This window comes from Corapipo altera, unplaced genomic scaffold, assembly GCF_003945725.1.
Source record: "Corapipo altera isolate COAL_440 unplaced genomic scaffold, ASM394572v1 2b, whole genome shotgun sequence".
NCBI lineage: Eukaryota > Metazoa > Chordata > Aves > Passeriformes > Pipridae > Corapipo > Corapipo altera.
Genome location: NW_020884874.1, coordinates 27714296 through 27733404, shown reverse-complemented (window position 1 = coordinate 27733404; position 19109 = coordinate 27714296). Strand labels below are relative to the sequence as shown.

Genomic DNA, 19109 nt, shown 5'->3' with positions numbered 1-19109 from the left:
AATTAACATTTCTCACCCCTTCCTAGGTTGGCGCTCCAGGCTGGAGGAACAGCTGGACATTTCTGTATTTTGTGTGTGTGTGCACACATGTCCATGCATACACAGACCCTCCTTCTGGAAGGACACACTCAGGCTCTGTCTCCTCTCTGGATCTGGGGACAGGGAACTTCAGCAGCTGCACTGAAGCCCAAATAATTGTTTCCCCTTGGCCTTGTACTTCCCTGGTGCAGCTGGAACATGGCGTGCAGGGAAGTGCTGGTGTTTCTGTCCCAGTGAAGTTTCTCTGCCACTCGATTCTCAGTTCATGGGGCTCTCCTGGCATTGCTGCTACTGCTGGAGTGTGGGGACACAAAACACCCTCTCAAAGCTTATTTCCCCTTGTCCACCTGCCCCTGCCAGCCTCGAGACTTGGTGCCTTTGGGTGCTCTGCAGCCCACCATGCAAAGGGCTCTGTTCTCTGGGGCAAGCCTGCTGTGAGACAGGGCTGCCAGACTCCCTTCTGCCCCTTTCTGTGGCTTCCCAGGGCAGCCCCTGGGGATGGGGATGCTCTCTGGGGTGTGCAGTGGCTGCCCGTGTGGAGGGCAGGGGGACAACGAGGTGGGAGGCTCGGGAGGTTGCACTGGTGTGACTGCACCATCTAGTGCTGTCCCTGCACAGCCACCACTGGACACACGGCCTAAAGGAGACTCAGCTGGGATTTCCTCACAAAAAGAAACCAAAAGAAAAAACGACCTAGGTTGTACCTCAAACATGAGTAGAACCATACATCTTTCATAACCCCAAAATCCGGATAAATTGATGAGTCAAAGGCAGTAACTTCTAGACATTGTCTTTCCAGTTAACTTAGCTTCCATCCAGCTTAGGCAGCTGTTAAAGAGAAAAAAGCAGGAGACAGCACTAGCTTCCATCAGTGATACAGATGCACAAAACACACACATGAAATAATGAGCTGCTTCAGTGGGCTCTAAAGGGAAAACTGGTTCAGTTCTAGATCACTGCTGTATTCAGGACCAGCCTGAATAAAGTCAGAAAATGATAAGGCAAGAGCAGAAATAGAGCCCAGCCCCACAGGAGCTGCTCACTCTGCTCCTGCTCAGCGCTGCCCTAAGGCCTGCCCAGTGCTGGGAGAAGCAACTGTGGCAAGCAGGAAGAGTGGCAACTGTGCTCGCAGGGGGGGCCAGAAAGAGATCAGTTCTGCTGTGCCTGCAGGCTTACAAAAGTAACTGTCTTGTGGCTTCTGATAAGTCTGAAAGTCTTCAGGCCTCAGAGCTGGGAGTCAGGAATACACCATTTTACCCTTAAAAGCCTTTGGCAGCAGGTCCAGCAGAAGCTGGACTGCTGAGGCTCTCCTGCTTCCTGGGGTGACAGAGGGAACACCCGCATTGTGATGTAAAGGAAGCTGAGTGGAGCACTGGAATCATTAGCCTTAGCCAAGGTTAAGGGGTAAAGCCTTCCAAGAGGTTCTCCAGAGCATGTTTGCAGATATACAAGTATATACCACAAATGGTAAAAAATAGAGGAGAACCTCAAGTAAAACAAAGCTAATGGAAAATAGCCTGACTGTCTCTATGCGAAAAGGAGAAAACAAAATGGGGAAATAGAATAGCATCACTGAGCATAAGTGGTTTTGGACAATGTACTGAGATAAAGAGCAAACTCTGAATCAGTTAGATGTAAAGATAACACCTGTTTTACAGCAATTAGCTGAGTTTCCCTCATCCACTCTTCATGTTAGTACTCTGGGATCTATACCTGGAGACAGTGGCCTATATATAGATAGTACGACTTAGAAAAAGTAATTGTTACAGCAGAGGATTTTAGGCATGTGGTCTTATGGATACCCAAATGGCAAGTGGCAACTAACAGCAGACTATGGAGGCCTGACAGCTGCTGCCAAACCACTCATTGCCTCTGTTCCCAGCAGGGCTGTTATAGTCAGTCCTCTTAATGATGGAGGGCATCTACTGACATGAAAGAAATGTTTTTGATGACCCCAGCACCAGGGGCAGATCGGAGGAGGTTTGCTTTCATCTGGCAGGGACTTCACAATACATTTACTCGTCTATCCCAAATCTTAAACCATAGCCCTAGCATACCTGTAGCTCACGCTACATTGGCTGAAGAGCTGGAAATGTTAAAATTTCCACAAGAGGTCACTGTGAGGCAGTGCATCGGGGATGCCTTAAGAGGTGGCCACTTCGTAAAACCTGTAAAGACTACAAACACTTGCTACCCCCACAATCAACTGGGGTAGAGATACCAGAAGAAGAGGAACAAGGGCCCAATCACAAATTCATCTTTTGGAGAGTCAGATGGACAGGTGGGAGAAAAACATATGCTACAAGAAATCCAATAGTTACCCCTGTCCCAGAATAAGAAATGAGTTATGTGCTGTGCTTGGAACTTCAGGATCTTGGAGGGCACATATTCCAGGATTTGGCATAATAGCCTGACTACTCCATAACTTATTAGAGAAAAAATGCAGTCTGTGAATGGACCCTACAACATAAAAAGGCTCCTAGAGCTGTTAAAGAAAACCATAAATGTGTATCAGTCACTAGTGTTCATCTATCTTATGTGGCCACTCTCACTACAGGTCCAGGAGAGAGAGAAGGGGTATTGCTGGGGACTAGAGCAATAGTGACTGCCTGGATCCATGCAACATCACATTACTTTGGGTTCCAAATCACAGCAGAAGTTTACATTTGTGTAAGAATGCAGTCAGACATAATGATAAGACCATTATTAAATAATTATGAAAAGAAAAATGATTTTGAATAGGAAACCAGAGATTATGACTTTACAGGAAGATTGTGAAGCTGGGCAGTGGGGTCTTGGAGAAGGCAAATACACTTCCCCTCTAATGAAGCTTTTTGAAAGTTGAAAAGAGCATGAGTGTTTATTTCCATGGTAAGCATGGAGTGCCTCACTCCAGCTCACAAAGCTTTTTGCATCTCAGTGAAATGCATCAGAAAATGTGATAGGTATAGTCTCTCCCTAGACCATTTTCTGCACTTGCTTAAGTGAGACCTTCGTTATCTCCATCTCTAAGAACTGCTTGGGAAAGTAAGATCATCTTGAGAGAGTAAAGTTGTCATTACTAAAACTTCCTCAATTCTCTTCTTTCTGTCAGATACACTGAGCATTCATGTGCCATTTGGAGAGATGCCAGTTTTAGAGAAGAACTGGCAAGGCTATGGCAGAGCCAGAAGCTTTATCCACGAGGCTTAATTCAGGGATGCTGACAGTTGCTCTTTGAAGACCTCACCTTTTTGTCATGGTTATTAATAAGCAATGCCTTTAATGCTCAGTATAGCTACGCGTGTGCTCCATGCAAAGGTCTGAACAACCAACCCAAGATCATGGCAGGTATCTCAACACAATCCCCTCACAGAGGGCAGCAGGGACTTCCCTGCCTCCTTCTCCCATTTTGTATCAGGAAACAGGGACAGAAAGAGGAGCATCTCCTAAGCATGCTCTCAGGTGAAAGAGAAAACTGATCCTGAAATTACGGAAGAAAAGACAGAGAGAGAAAGGGAGAAAATCATATTCTGTTTAGTACTGCAGTGCTTGAAATATTTGTTTGGTGCCATTCCAGCTGAATAGGCAGTGTCTTGTGCCTGCTCTCTCCATCAGAGAGAGAGCAGACTTTTTGCAGGCTCCCTCTTCCTTTGGCAGCTCTTTTGCAGCCCCACTGTTGTGAGAGGCTCCCACTCTGTTTCTCTCCCAATCCTAACCCTAATCCTTGTCCTAGTTTTGGCTGGGATAGAGTTAATTTTCTTCCTAGTAGCTGGTACAGTGCTGCTTGTTTGGATTCAGTAAAAGAATAATGTTGATAACACAGATGCTTTAATTGTTGCTGAGTAGTACTTACCCTAAGTCAAAGTTTCAGTTTCCCTTGCTCTGCCAGTGAGGAGGTGCATGAGAAGCTAGGAAGGAGCACAGCCAGGACAGCTGACCTGAACCAGTTTGAGAGTGCTGGGGTTGTGGCCTTCTTGACAGGTCCAGCATGGCTACCACACTGTGTGGCTTTGTCACCAAAGGCCCTGTCAGCTGGAGAGGCAGTGTGAATCCTGGACGTAACCATTGCTTCAGCAGGTGCTTGACTTCCCTGTAGTCTCTCTTGGGTTTCTGTGATTCTGAGCAATTCACCCATGCAATCTTAATACATTTCTTGTTGCAGAATGATACCAAGAAATGCACCTTCTTAGTTCCTTTACACACTGAAGAAGAATTTTGCCACTCAGATGGTAGTTTTTAAACACAAACTGAGGAACTGCCCTCATCTATAGCATTCTGCAAGCTGGCACTTCTGCAAAACCACCTACATCACTTCAGTCAGAGCATTTCAGTTCTATCCAGGAGACCCCTTAAACCCTGGAGTGTTAGTACTCCTTATGCTCAGTGGCAGAGACATCAGTGTTAAGTACCACTGGCCAATGCCAGTAGTAGTAGTATCTCTATGTTCCAGTTTTCAGAGCCATGTTTAATCGCGTTCCTTGACAGCAATAGGAAATAGATGTGCTCATTTCTCACGTAAGAGTCACCACAGAGGTGTGGCACTGCAAGGGAGTACTGCTACTGGCAGCTACGTGACAGAGCAAATAAATCCTCTTGGCAGCAGCGGCTGCACTTTTTTCCTCTCACCATGCAAAACCTCAGCTCCTGTAAGCACTCTGGAGGAGACCACCAGCATGGCCAGACATAGAGTAAACCATCACCTCACACTTCCTTGCTGTAGTATCAGAAGCAGGAAAACGTTTTCTACGATGTTGCAACACTAGCTGACTTTCTCATGGGTCTACCAAGGACTTGTGCTGAGACACAAATACAGGTCTTGACAACTTTTAATTTCTTCAGGGCAACTTTTCTAGAGCAGAAAACAACTCCTTTAGGAGAAAGAGGATCAATCTATGATACTTTCTAAAGGGGGAAAAAGCAACAATACAACCATCATTTCCAAATTCCTAGCATGATCTTTTTAAGACAGATACAAATCCCATGCTGAGAGATTTCTGCCCCTCGAGCTAATGAGAACTGAAGATGGTGCTCCCATTCTTTGGGGAAAGTACATTGCATCTGGTAGCACTTTGTTTTGCCCTGCTGGCAGGAGCAAGGGGAAAGCACTAACCCTAAGAGAAGAACTATCATCAGAGTGCTGCTACCCCTAGGCTGGCAGAGCAGAAGCCATGTGTTCTCAATTCCATTGGTGACAGACACTGAAAGGCAGAAGTTCTTGCTTCCACCCTTGTTGTAAGATGGGGGCATGGACTGCACAGAACCATAGAATCATTTAGGTTGAAACTGTTGTACTTGAAAGCTGCCCAAGTGACATACCTGCCTTGCACAGTTATTGCAGAAACCTCTGCAATGTCAAAATCCTCTATAAATGTAAAATATCTCTGTGTTACATCTGTGCCTTGGACGTTTCCACTCTTTTAAGAGGAAACTATTAATATAATGTAAAAAAATCCCAAACCTAAACAAAAAAAACCAAACCCCACCCCCAAACAGGAAAGGTGGTGTCCTTAGAGTCATGGTCACAGCTTCACAGTTTAGGTGGCTGCTTCCTGAGTAACTTCTCAGTTGTCTTTTAGACTCTCCCCATTTAGTCTGAGCTGCTGTTTCACTACATGTTAGCTCTCCACTCTGCATGGCACAGCTCTGCATGCAGATGAAAGCTGATCCAGATTTCAGCTGATTTCTTCTGCTGATTTTTGCTTTTGTTCCTCTTGCAGCAGATGGAACTCAGACAAGACAAGTGATATTGTGGCCCTTTGCTCTGAGACACTTCCTATATGACAGGAGAGTGATGCAACAGTCACATCCCTCAAGTCATGCCTGTGTTATGTTTTTTTTAAATTAATATCATACTACAGTTTTGTTGAAAAAGAGTAAGAAGGGCATAAATATTTTGAACTTCAATAAACTTGGTGAACAAGAATGAAGTTTCTCTGAATGTTCTTTTTCAGTTCTTGTAGACAAACCAGGACTTGTCCTGGGTCTCTTGCTGTTATCAATATTGCCAAAGATGTCTCAAAATGAAAAAAAAAAAAAATTCTGCATAAGAATGCAATATCAAAGATGATGATGATGATGATGATGATGAGTAGTATTATTATTATTAAACAACTAGGACCATGCCTGTGTGTGGAGAGCTGTGTGCCAGCAACTGGAGTAGTGCTGGTTGAGTGATATGGCATCACCTTCCTTTCCTCATTAGCTGCAAATCACATGCTTTGAGTAACTATTTTCCTTTACATCCTTCAAGTACTGCTGTTGGGGTGGAAGGACCTGACCCTGTGTGTGTGTAGCCCTCCCCATTTTCCAGACTTTCCTCTTTTGTAGGACAACCAGGAAAGACCTGCTCCTGCTGGAATGGGAAGCTCATGCTGACAGTTTAACACCAAAAGAAAGGTTGTAACCAGTGTCCCTATTCAGGGCTGCCTAAAAGCCTGCATTTGTCCTCATCTAGGGTTGCATGAGCAGTGGCTGAGTAACAATGTTCCCATGAAATCGACCCAATTTGAAGTCAGTTGCTTCTGGAAGGAAATGGTCTTGGTCAGTTCTAAATGGTAGATGTGACAGTGTAATTTATATAAATAAATAAACATATAATAGAATATAAAATTTAATAAAATTTTAAATTGTATATTTTCTTGTCAGTGAAGATGTGAAAAGGTCCCCCCTTGTCTACCTGCCCCTGCCAGCCTTGGGACTCGGTGCCTTTGGGTGCTCTGCAGCCCACCATGCAAAGGGCTCTGTTCTCTGGGGCAAGCCTGCTGTGAGATAGGGCTGCCAGACTCCCTTCTGCCCCTTTCTGTGGCTTCCCAGGGCAGCCCCTGGGGATGGGGATGCTCTCTGGGGTGTGCAGTGGCTGCCCCTGTGGAGGGCAGGGGGACAACGAGGTGGGAGGCTCGGGAGGTTGCACTGGTGTGACTGCACCATCTAGTGCTGTCCCTGCACAGCCACCGCTGGACACGCAGCCATTAATGGGCAATAACGAGCTGCTTCAGCGGGCTCTGTGAGGAAAATGCAGGTTCAGTTCTAGATCGCTGCTGCATTCAGGCCCAGCCTGAATCAAGTCAGGAAATGATAAGGCAACAGCAGAAGTAGGGCCCAGACCCACAGCAGCTGCTCACTCAGCTCCTGCTCAGTGCTGCCCTAAGGTACAGTCCCACCAAGGCCTGGCCTGTGCTGGGAGAAGGGCCTAACAGGGAGAGTGGCATCTGTGCTGGTACTGAGGCCGGAAAGAGATCAGGTCTGCTGAGCCTGCAGCCTTGAAAAAGTAACTAGTTTGGTAGCTTCTGATAAGTCTGAAAGGCTTCAGAGCAAACTGCAACAAGGCACAGGGAAGGTGCAATTAGGCAAGGTTTCCAAGCTGGGAGGCAGGACTACATGTTTACCCCAAAAGCCTTTGGCAGCAGGTCCAGTAGAAGCCAGGCTGCTGAGGCTCTCCTGCTTCCTGGGGTAATAGAGGGGACACCTGCAGCGTGATGGAAAGGAAGGATAAGCACTCTCTCTTGCTCATAAGCATGCTGGTTAGTAATTTTCTGAGTTAATGACTATGTGAATTGTTGAAGCAGTACATTAGAGAATTGAAAGATCAGACTAGTTTATCAAAAGAGGATTGAGCCCTGGTTTGATTTTCACCTAATAAGGTCATGAAATAAAGCTTGACTGACAGAGTACATTGTCCTGTGAATTTAAGAGACCCAAATGAACCATAGCAATCCATAAAATAGTTCATTGCTGAAACTAGAATTATACAATACAGTAGTAACAAAGTAGAAAATGCTTTAACCATGTGGTTGAGAGATTAAGGATCACTGTAGAAGGCAACATGGATTTATCAGGAAGTTCTCTTAGAAAGTGTGGGAGCTGCTTCAAAATGGGACCTGACACAGTCAACAGATTGGAGACAGTCTCTGGATCTATGCTGATGCATGCTGGAGTGGTGGGTACCTCCTCCACACTCCACAGAGCAATACAGTAAGTGAACTTCTGTGTTAATGTGCATTTTGTGGCTCTGCTTCTCTCTTCTCTGAGTAGATTGCCTAAGGTTCAGTTTTGGCCCAGGCAATCAGCATGGACTGAATTAGAGGAAGTCCTGCTGGCAGCTCCTTTGGCACAAGGGCTACAACACAGGCACTGCAAAGAGTGACAACAGTCACTGACAGCTGCTCCAAGCTCTGCATCTTGGCACATGTGACCTGTTCAAACACACAGACACCATGGTAGCAAGGCTGTACTGCAGAGGAAGTGTGTTTTGTGGTTTTGGTTAAATTTCATCAATATCTGTCCTTTTTAATGGCAAGCTTGATAGAAACCCATATTTAAGGACAGTCAGTTTCCCTTACTTCTAGAGAGGATCACAGATCATTTGGCAAATACACGTTAATGAAGGGTGCTGCAAAAGACTTCTTGCCTTTTCCTGTTTTGTTCTCCTATTCTTTTTGTTTTGGGATTATTTTTGTTTGTTTGTTTTATTTTGTTTGTATTCAGTGACTTGAATACTACTACTTCATAGCTATGAAGTATCTTGCCACATGAAAACATTTGTTGACTTTTAAGAAGCACTAAATAAGAGAGTCAATGACAGAATTATAAAATTAATTCTTCCCTTATTTGTGTGTAAAGATTAAAAGGTGTAGAAATACAATCAAGGAAAATTACTTTGACGGTTAAGAATGAATCAATTTGATCTTCAACTGCTTGGGCTGAAGACATCTAAAGAACTATATTACTCTCTAAAAATGTAAAGTACCCAAACAAGGTAATCCTGCTGTTAAGCAGATTGGGAAAAAAAACTCCAAGGGATTGTGATGCCACCGGGCACCACAGCACCTGCTCTTGTCTAACCAGGTTTCCTTTAATTAATGTAAAAAATTTTGCAATGTCAAAGAAGTTATTTAAGGCTAACAGAAAGAAATCTATTTTTTTAACTCTTGCAACTGACCATGTTTTGTGACTGAGGCTGTTATTTTATGGGATTTGGAGCTCAAGAGCCAGCTGGCAGATTTTCTAAACATCAGGACAGCAACTGAAGGCCCTGCAGTGTAAAAGGGAGCACAATTCTAAGTATTCAATGTTTGTAACACTAGTATCTTCTAATAAATTCTCCCCCTGCAGAAGCAGAATGATTATCAGACCAGGGATCAAGAAGATACTTGACACAAAAATATCGATTGCAGCAGACTGCAAACTTCACTTTCAGAAGTGATAATCCTCTGTTCTTTCTACGGAGCAGATAGATTTGTAAGTGTTTGGTACTTCTGAAGTCGAGGCAGAGATGTCAAGTGACATGCCTAGGAAATTCACTTTGAAGGTACTCCTTTGGAAAAAAATGGGGCTGAAGTTCAAGCCCACAGCCTTGAATGATGGCAGATTTTCACCAGACTTCCTTACAGTTGCTTCCAAGCTGCCTGGTTTCATTGGTAGAAAATTCACAACTTCAGCAGGTGAGCAAGACTGAACGAATAATGAGCAAGTCAGTCACAAATTTCTGAGTCAAACGCTGAAAGATAAACCCTCTAAGAAGTTATCTCTACCTGTAACAATAATTCAGAGCATTTTAACAAAGAAGCTTGAACAAAACTGTAATTGTGCTGTAATTATGCAGACTCTTGATGCAAATGTTAATAACCAGAATATACTGTTCCTGATTTGTTGTAGAGGAACAAAACTGCTCGAGTAGTTGAAAGGTATTGACTTAAACATCACTATAGAGCATCAGACAATAAAGGGTACTTAAAATAAACCATTATCATAGCTGAACACATATTAAAACAGTCTCTTTATTGTGATTATTTTTTCTTTTTACCCGACAGTGTTATTTCTTAAGAATAAATATTAACAGGTGAAAGTATCTCTGCTGGGCCTGCAAATTCACGTTCCTTGCAGCAGTACTGTCATAACCAACTATTTCGCTGGCTTCTTGTTCCCTGCCCTACCCTGCTCCCTCTTTCTGGGCAGTACATCAGCTGCAAGGCCACCCTGCCCACCAGATGAGGGACCTGCCCAAGCAGGAGTCACCACTTCCAACCTTCTACATCCTGGATGTTGCCAGTAGCCACACTGGCTTCAGTAACCCTCCTCCCTGTTCACCTCTGCCCTTGCACAATCCATTAGTTGATCAAAACCTTCAGCAGAGCTAAAATAGGGAAAATACTTGACAGAAAAACAGCATTTTTTAAGACTAGTTGTTTTTCACTTGAGCCCATTCAACATGCAATGATCTCCAAACAGTGGACAAGGAGCGATGAGAGCAGGAATAAGGTAAGGGGCTGATGAATGTCTCACAAAAAATGGTGCAGCCACATGTACCCACAATAGAACCAGCCACCTGGGGAGCTGAGCTAAACTCTTGTACTCTGTCGTAGAGCAGAGCTAGAGCTCTGGGGAAAATAAAAAAAAAAGGAGAAAAAAGAAAAAGAGCATCTGATTAAGCAGTAACTAGCAGCTAAGGCAGCAGCACCTTGAGCAGCTGCAGCCATTTTGGAAATGAACTTGTCACTAGCCCCTAAACAACAGACACCTCAAAAGCTGACTTTACCCTGAATGAGGAAAGATTTATTCTTCTGTTTTTCTACTCTGAGAGCATTTCAGACTAAGTAAGATGAAATAAAAAATGTTTTTAAACAATGTATATTGGTAGATGAAGATCCTAAAAAAGTTTTAAAATGGGTAACTCTAAAATAACTCTATAAGATGTTATTTTTTTACTTCAAAACACTTCCATACTTTAAAGCAAAATCCATTGATTTTAAATCTATTATTCTAATACAAGGGAGATAATAAAATCAATACCACTTTCTTTACGACAGTTGTCATGTTATAATAAACTGGAAAAAAATCTAGTATGCAGTGACTTTTTGCGCTAAATCCACTGTTTTAAGTTTTAGCAAGCTATTTGTTCATCTGTAGCATGATAAACAGAATACCTTACTTGGCTTTTAAACCAATTCAGCAAGAGCTCATCCAGGAAGATCGAAAACCAACAATCTTTCACCTTCAACTCAATAAATCATATCCCATTTAATTCAGTTTTTATTCAATGAAATAATGTATAAAAACTTACAAATCTGAGAACTTAACTATACACAAAAAGATGATATTCAGTTTAAACATATACACAGAGAAGAGCTGTGGTTTGTGACTTGCCCTCTCCCACCCCTCCCCCCAAAACACACACTGTCTCCATTTATGATGGGGCACTTTTTCTGTCCACTTACACCTTCTGTTGGCCCAGTAATTGCTCGGTGGGCTTCATTGCTGCCGCCAGTGTAGGTTTTTAGGCTACCAGCAAAAAATCTGGGCATCTATTTGAAATAATAAAAAATCAACAACTTGATTTTTAACACAAAGATGCAGTGCGACCATCAGCAGTAACCAAAACTACAGAAGTCATCCTCTCACTTTTTGCAGACTTTGTCTTGGCTTTCAAAATAACAGGGCTCTCACAGAGTAGAATTTGCCAGCCAGCACTACAGATTCACTTTAAAACAACCATGATCACCTGTTGCTAAAACACTGTTTTTTCTCCCTCTTAACTCATGCCATTAGACCAAATGAAATCATGGACACTCCTTGCCAGAGTAAGGGAATAATAAAGCTTTTCTCTCTCCTTTCATCCAGAATGACTCAAACCTATAGCTAACAACACATGCATGTGCTGCACTAATGATGGTGCAGTGCTCACCAGTATGTCACCTCTCTAGTTTCCTTGGTAGCTTGGGTGACAACACTTACCTATTAGCTTCTCTTCAACAGGTCAATAAAAATGCACACAGCCCAGGACGTTTTAAATTTGATTAAAACTAACCTGTGCAACGACTAGTTTTACCAAATGACTAAAAGACATTCCAGGCTGAATCTGAGAGTAGGTGGTCAGTTACTTAAAAAGGATGTGTGCATTTATTTACCTGTACCAAATATACACACAAACACTTTATATATATATATATGTATATATCTTTATACGTATACAGTATTTATATATATAAAGATTGCCATCACATTACTATTATAGCTACTTAAGTCAAAATTTGGCTAAGCAGCTACTTTGCTTGACTCCAAAACAGATACCCAAAGGCATACTTGAGGGAAAATATATGGCTAAAAGAAACCCAACTCCTTCAGCTCTTTTTAACTCAATGAACAGAGACTTTTGCTCTCCTTGAGAAAAGTTCTGAGGGCTTTAGGTTATAACCTTAATCAACTTGCATGTGGACTTGTAAAAAGCACAGTGTTTATTTTGCCAGATCTCAAAATGCCTTCTACCAGGGAAACTAAAATACATATATCCTTCACTTACCAAACTGATAACTGTTTCTCGTTACACTCATCACTGTATCTAAATACACTTTTAAGCAATCTAGATTTAATTTAAAATCTATGAAATTTGGATTAACTAATACTATCAACATAGTTAGCTGGATTATTTTCCACATGTTCCTTTGTATTAAAATCAATTTCATTGTGGTTTGATGCAAGAGCTTTTTGTTTGTTTTGGTGGGAGAGGCAAAGTCCAATTTCCTAATGTGCCAGTACAGTTCTGGTTGCTGAAGACAAAGGGTGGGAAGGATGTTGGTGGAAAAGATGGAAGGGGTAAGTGAGGTAAGAGGTAAGGGAAGGAAAAAATTGATTTAATAAAAAATGAGTAAAGAAACTTTAAAAAATTGATATAGGTTTCACATTCAGTCTAACAACACTGCTTCTTGCTCCTTTTTGATGGAGGCTAACACTGCATTATCAGTCTCTGTGGCTTCTGTGTCCCCAGCACCTAGCAGAATGGAGCGATCTTCTTCTAGTGTAAAGACAGAGTTTTGATTTTGGCACGAATGCTTGACTACTTCATTGGGAGTTGAAAACGTTTTGTCACACAAGTTACATTTGTAGGGCTTGTTGGTCTGTACTAACATGTTGTCCATTTGACTGCCTTCCTCAAAGGTACAGAGTTCCAGAGTCTGTTTATCCACCATCGTGTACGTGTCCATGCTCTGGTTTAGGCACACGTGTCTGGCAGCCTGGTTAGCTCTACAAAAGCTTTTGTCACAAGTGCTACACTTGAAGGGCTTGCCTGTGTGTATGTACATGTGCTCCCTCCAGTGGCTTTTCTGAATAAATTTGCGACCACAGATGGAACACTCGTATTTCCGTCTCTTTACCTCCCTCTCTTGATCTGCCTGCTCCAAGTTGTCAATGTCTGCGATATCAGAGGGGGGAGGTGTCTCTGACTGCTGCTGCCCATCAATTATTGGGGAGTCTGAGATCTGCTGCAACTCGCTGTCACTAATCATCCCTGCTTCAGGCACTTCCATTGCATCTTTATCAGCTGTGTTGTTACAGAGAGACAAAGAAATATTACTTTCTCCCTGCTGGCTAGACGTGAAGGGAACTCCCGTGTGGATTTGCAGGTGCTCACGCAAACTGCTTCGTAAATTGAACCGGCGACCACAGAGGTGACAGGCATAGTATTTTGGGAAGCTTCCGTTCCTTTTCATAATGCTTGGCTTGACATGTGCTATTGTGAGTGAGGCAGGCTGTTCATCTGAAGAAGATGCTTCCATGTTGGCCTCTTCTCCTGCAGGTGAATTATTACCAGCAGCAGATACCAATTCTGGAGATAAAGAAGATGGCAATGGGTCAGAAGTGGACATATTTGTCCGGGTCACTTGTGGCAGAGTTGTGGCTAACTGCGAGAGCTGTGAGCTTTCAGAAACCTGCTCTTGGTTCATCCGCGATGTCTGTGGCCTTGGTTCTCGCCCGAGTTTGTCAGCCGCTGATGTAACCTTAGTGGGATGTCTTATCTGGTGATCTGCAATCTGAATGCCATATAGTGAAGACGCTAATGGAAAAACTTGATCCGGGTGAGAAAAAGTTCCCTGACTTGCAAGGCTGGCCTCTTGAATTAGTGGATATGCATGCAGAAACTTTATTCCCTGTTCTAGTCGAACTGGGTCAATGAGTTGTGGTGCCATCTTCCCAGTGTACATCAAATGCAAGAGATAACTGAAGATATCTGGCTGTATGTCAGTCGCTTTCAAACGGACACATTCACTGAAAGATGAAACAAATATATATTAGAGAAATGCTTTAATGTAAAAGAGCTAATCTTATTGGCCACTTGGAAGATGACTTTTTGCCTCAGTGAAAAGACAAAGCTGTCCCATTGTGATCTGCACCCTTCTAAATTACTGTTATGTTATAGATGTGTTGTCACATATTAACATATTCTATAAATTGCAAAGACATTTTCCCCCTTTTCTTGGTTGGATTCAAACACATCTGTAGCTAGATGAAAACCTGCTAGCACTGGACTATAAATTCACAGTTCATTAAACTTTTCTCAGTACTCAGTACTTTTCTCCCTGAAAACATTTAAAATTTATCTGGCACTTGCCCGTTCGCCCTCTGTGTCCTACTAGGGTATATAGCTACAGTTCTGCAAGTGTGTAGTATCGCCTTGTTTCAACTGCATTATGATCCAGAAACCATGCAGGACAGGGTGTGAATCCCCTGGGGGTCTGATGCAACAGGTATAGCCTGAGCACATGTAACCTGTGGAGTCCAGGCTCCTTAACCAGCAGAACAGTAGCTTCTTTCCTTGAATAGGAAGGAAGGAACAGGAGCACTAGTGGTATGCCTGGCCAGCCTACAGCGCTCAGTAAAGGGAAATGCTTTGGCTGTGATGCCTCTTCAGCCTAACAGAACCGAAACTAACACCATCCTCCAGCCGAGAGTGTGCCCAGTGCATCGACCTTTATGATGCTCTGGGACTGAAACACCCACCATGCCTCTGGTGGAAGGTGGATCTCTATGCAGAAAGTGAGGCATGGCTCACAGAAGAAAGAAAATAAGGAACACCTTGGTTAGGTCAGTCAGCTAACAGGAGAGGAACTGAGATTCTAATTATTTTTCAGAAATATTTGTAGCTCCTGTATTAAAAACAAGCATTAAATAACAGAAATCCAGAAATGGACATGACTGCGTGCTGTGGTCTGAATGCTCTAACCACAGTGTGCTACCAAGCCGAGGAGGAAATTACAGCCAATTCTTCCATTTCTTGAGATGCACCCTTCTTGAGCCTTCTCTGTGACTGCTTTTGAATTCAGATGTATTACTCAAAAGTAAACTTTGCAATGTTGTCTTCCAAAAATAACTGTGTGCTCTTGATGGAGCATCAAGACTGATACATCTACCTGCAGTACTGTTTCAGAAGTGCAAATGCACTTCTGTCCTACAAGTTTTGAGATAGTTCAAATATTTGGGAAAAAAAAAGAAAAATCTTTAAACCAGTCTTACACTTCGGTTATCTTTTCAATGTCCTCAATGTAAGGCTCTGGTACAAAAACCCCCCCCCAAAACAACACCAAAACACAGAAAGGAAAGTAACACAGACCCCATTATTTTCCACCACTATGTAATATCTTATTATATAATTGACTTTGATAAACTGCAAAAAAAAATAAAGTACATACACCTCTTTTTAAAGTTTATTTCTCAAAATCTCCTAGTAAATACTTATTGGGTTGTATATACTGTTATGGAAATGTCAAGAAAATGTCAAGACAGAGCACAAGGGAGAAGGAAAGTGCAGGAGTGAAACAGGATCCTTGAAGTATTCAATTCTAGAAATTCTATGATTTTTTAAGGATAGAGATTCTGTGCCAAATTATAAAATCAGTGTTAATGAATCACAGTTCAACTTTAATTTGTTTTAAAGTGAGGTTCTAGTTTGCAGATAAGACTGGATTCCATACTCCTTATGACATAGCAAGAAGCAAAAAGAATGTTTTCAGGTTTCAAAACGTTGATAGACTTCCTTAGCTCAGCTAACTGAACATTTAAACAGTGCACCTTTTTACAGTTACCTGGTTTGATGAACAAACAACATCTTGAAGTAGTTGGAGAAAGAAGCGAGGACTGATTTGTGTGCCTTGAAGTAGACATCACCAATGGCAACAGTGCAGTCACACAGGAAACCGAACTCTCTCTGAGCATTTAGTTGCTGCAGCAGAATAAGTCCATGGTTGGCCAAATCCATTTTTTTACACTCTGAAAAGAAAACGACTTTCATGTAAAACTTAGCAGTAGATGCACAGATGCAACAGTAGCTGTCTCTTAACAGATATTTTCCTCTAATATCTGTATGCCTTGCTTTAGTAACACCTCTTAATCCCAAGTTACTGTATAAAAGATATCTTACACATAGGCAATGATCACTGTTTCATGATGGGCAATGCAATTCACAAAGGTGCAAGTGATTTGCCAGGGTTAAAGAGTAAAGAAGAGCCAAGATGAAAAGTTCTGAAAAGGCATGGGGTTGGGCTTGGATACAGAAATATAAATAGCTAAGGGAGAGGAAGATATATTAATAAACAGTAAAAACACTATATTCAGTGGAAAAAAGAAAGTATTTTGGTTGCCACCTGTCTGCTCAAGTAGGAAAAATAAATTTCCTTACTGATGTCAGTCACCCTCATCTCAATGGGTGGGAGAGACAAGAGCACAACCCAATACAAGTTAGACACTTTTAACTGATGGTTATGCCCTCTCCTGGGAAATATCAGACAAATACCTGAACCTTGCCAGAGTCAAACAATTCATTCTTGGTATCAGCAAGCTCTCTGCACTATCGATACAGAAGGGCCTTTTTACTCAACAAGTCTTTATTTATTTATTGAGACCAGCTACAACAGCATTTTCTAAGCAACCTGTGTGTCTCATGCCCACCTAGCAAATCAAGAAACTCAGGGGGTGAGAGGTGCAGTTCCATCCATCACTGACCATCAGCACAAGGTGGAATAACTAACAGTGAAATGTTGCACTGACCCCAACCCTCCTAAACCAGGGTTTCCACAGTCCTCACCCTCCCTGGCACTTCCTTGTACCAGCTGCTGGAGGCTGCCCAAAAAAAACTACCTAAGAGCTATAAACCTTTTCTCAAGGATTCAAATTCAGCCTTGGAAGCAAAAAACAATAACTTTGGGGGAAAATATAGCCAGGAAAACACATTAGGAGAGTTGCGTATGGTTGGATGGATGAATATAGGGCTAGTAAGATCAATGAATGGATACAAACTTAACCAAAATAAATAGAGCTTTGAGCAGAAAAAGTGAAAGTACGAAGTCATGTAGGTCTGTACTTAAACACGTAAAACAGCAAAAGAAGCCAACAAAATTCCTGGCCATGTTATGGCCAGAAAAATGAAGAAGCAGAACAGAATAGAAAACAAAGAGGAGGTGAAACTAGAAGTGGACCAAAAGGTTTATAAAAAGTCTTAAGCATTTTCCCCTCCAAACTTAACAGGAAGCTATTGAAATTTTAAGTAAAGTAAAAGCAGCTTGTTTCTTTTATATGGTAAGAGCATGGCTTTTTGGGAAAGAGAACAAAAGTGTACTCCACATGTATGCTTGGTCATTGAAGAAACAGGTATTTCTACTTGCTGGACAGTGAAGAATGCCCTCATATTTAAACCAATAACCAGGCTGATCAAATGCATTCCTATGCATCCACACGAGATCAGAACTCATTCGAGTCAGGGCATAAGCAGAAAAAGAAATACACTATACAATACAGTTGACTATGTTCTTACAGCTAAGAGAAAAAAAAAGGGTGCAGCTCTCTTAAGGTCCATATTCTTTTCCTTAAACTTTTTGGATAATTACATTTTCGTTGTACAAATGGAAGATTCTCTCCCTCTCTCCACAAGAGGGAATACTCGCTGTCAGCAATAACAGAATTCATGTTTGGTGTTACTTAATCCTGCAAGATGCCCCACACATGTAGACTTTGTGATGTTACAGAAAACACACTAGATTTTTTTTTGTTAGCTTTAATTTAGATTATTAATGTGTGCTACATTTCTAATTCATCAGTGTTAAGTCTGGTTTGTACTTGGACAGTAAAATTTGTCAGTCAGAGCAAACCATCGACATGAGGGCTTCCAAGCCAGAAAGGCATTCTTTCTAGTTATTATCATTCTAAGTTTGTTTAGCTTGAATTTTCACCCTTACCCAAACAGCAGTCGGTGTGGCTGCTGAAGCCAATGCCCTTCATCACAGGCCTGAATTAATCTTTTCATGAAATGACACACGTGCACAACATTGCATTTTGAGTGCATCTGAATGATATTTAAGTGCCGTAACTGAAAGCACTAGGAGAAAATCGTAAGGCAGATGACAGGAGCGAGTAAAGCGCTTTGTACATTATAGGTATGTGTGAACTCAGGAGTTCTACCCTTAGCTAAATAAAAGTTTTACCCTCAGCTAAATAAAGGTGATTAACACCGGCAAGGCCGTATTTAGTGCCGACCAGTGCAACAACTGCGCAAAACATTTCTTGTACCCTGGAACCTCACTGGGACAGTCCTTCCCTGGCCCGGCTCCGTTCTGCCACGGTTTTGGAATTACCTAATCCGTTCAGCGTGGAAAGCCACGCCGGGGCGAACCCTTTCGGGAAGCGTGTGTTCATCTTGGAGACCCCGCGGGGAAAAGGGGTGGGCACGAGGCCAGGACGAGCCCGGGAAAGCGCCGGTACCGCACCGCGGGAGAAGAGGCTGGGAGCGGCGACAAAGGAGCAGCGCAGGGCGAGGGAGTGCCCGGGGCGGGGGCGGCCGGGCGGGCCGGCACAGAACAGCTCGGGCACGGCCCGGTGCAGGCGGGCACCGATCCTCGGGAGCACCGAGCCCGCCGCGCTGCTCCCACTCCGTCGGCAGAGGGCACTGCCCGGCCCAGTCCGCTAACAGCGGCGCAGCACCGCCAGGAGCGGGCGCCTCCACCCTCACCGCGGGCGGCGGGCAGGGACTCGCGATGGGCCCCGGGCTGGCCCCGCCCGCCGCCACCGGACGGGACCGGGCTGCGCGCGCGCCAGCGGCGGCGGGGTGTGAGGCAGGGAAGGGGCGCGAGGCAGGGAAGGGGCGCGAGGCAGGGAAGGAGCGCACGCCGCCGGGGCGCTCCCGCCGCCGGGGGGCGTGTCCCGGCTCGCGCCCTCTCCCTTCCCGGGAGCAGCGCGCGGCGCCCGCGGCAGCAGCGCACGGCGCCCTCCCATTGGCCGACGCGGCAGAGGGCCAGGCGGGCGCGCGGCGCTCTCACTGGCTGCGCCCC

The 19109-nt window shown here is 43.5% G+C and overlaps 1 protein-coding gene and 1 long non-coding RNA gene across 3 annotated transcripts in view; one reads left to right on the top strand and one right to left on the bottom strand.

Moving 5' to 3' along the window:
- Positions 1-1229: 1229 nt before the first annotated feature.
- Positions 1230-5828, top strand: LOC113942865. Its single transcript, XR_003526083.1, has 3 exons — positions 1230-1636; positions 3134-3369; positions 5739-5828. It is a non-coding gene; the product is annotated as an uncharacterized LOC113942865 (long non-coding RNA).
- A 3951-nt stretch (positions 5829-9779) lies between these two features.
- The window catches only part of ZBTB2 (zinc finger and BTB domain containing 2), a 9775-nt gene continuing 445 nt past the window's right edge, over positions 9780-19109 (bottom strand). The window contains exons 1-3 of one of the 2 annotated variants that reach the window (XM_027634052.1): positions 18417-18736; positions 15876-16059; positions 9780-14061 (exon numbers count right to left, since the gene is read on the bottom strand). In XM_027634052.1, coding sequence (XP_027489853.1) covers positions 12699-14061; positions 15876-16059; positions 18417-18477 — 1608 coding nt within the window. In that variant the 5' untranslated portion in view covers positions 18478-18736 and the 3' untranslated portion in view covers positions 9780-12698. Of the gene's footprint in view, positions 14062-15875; positions 16060-18416; positions 18737-19109 lie in introns of those variants that run through there. The other variant, XM_027634053.1, reaches the window with a different exon arrangement.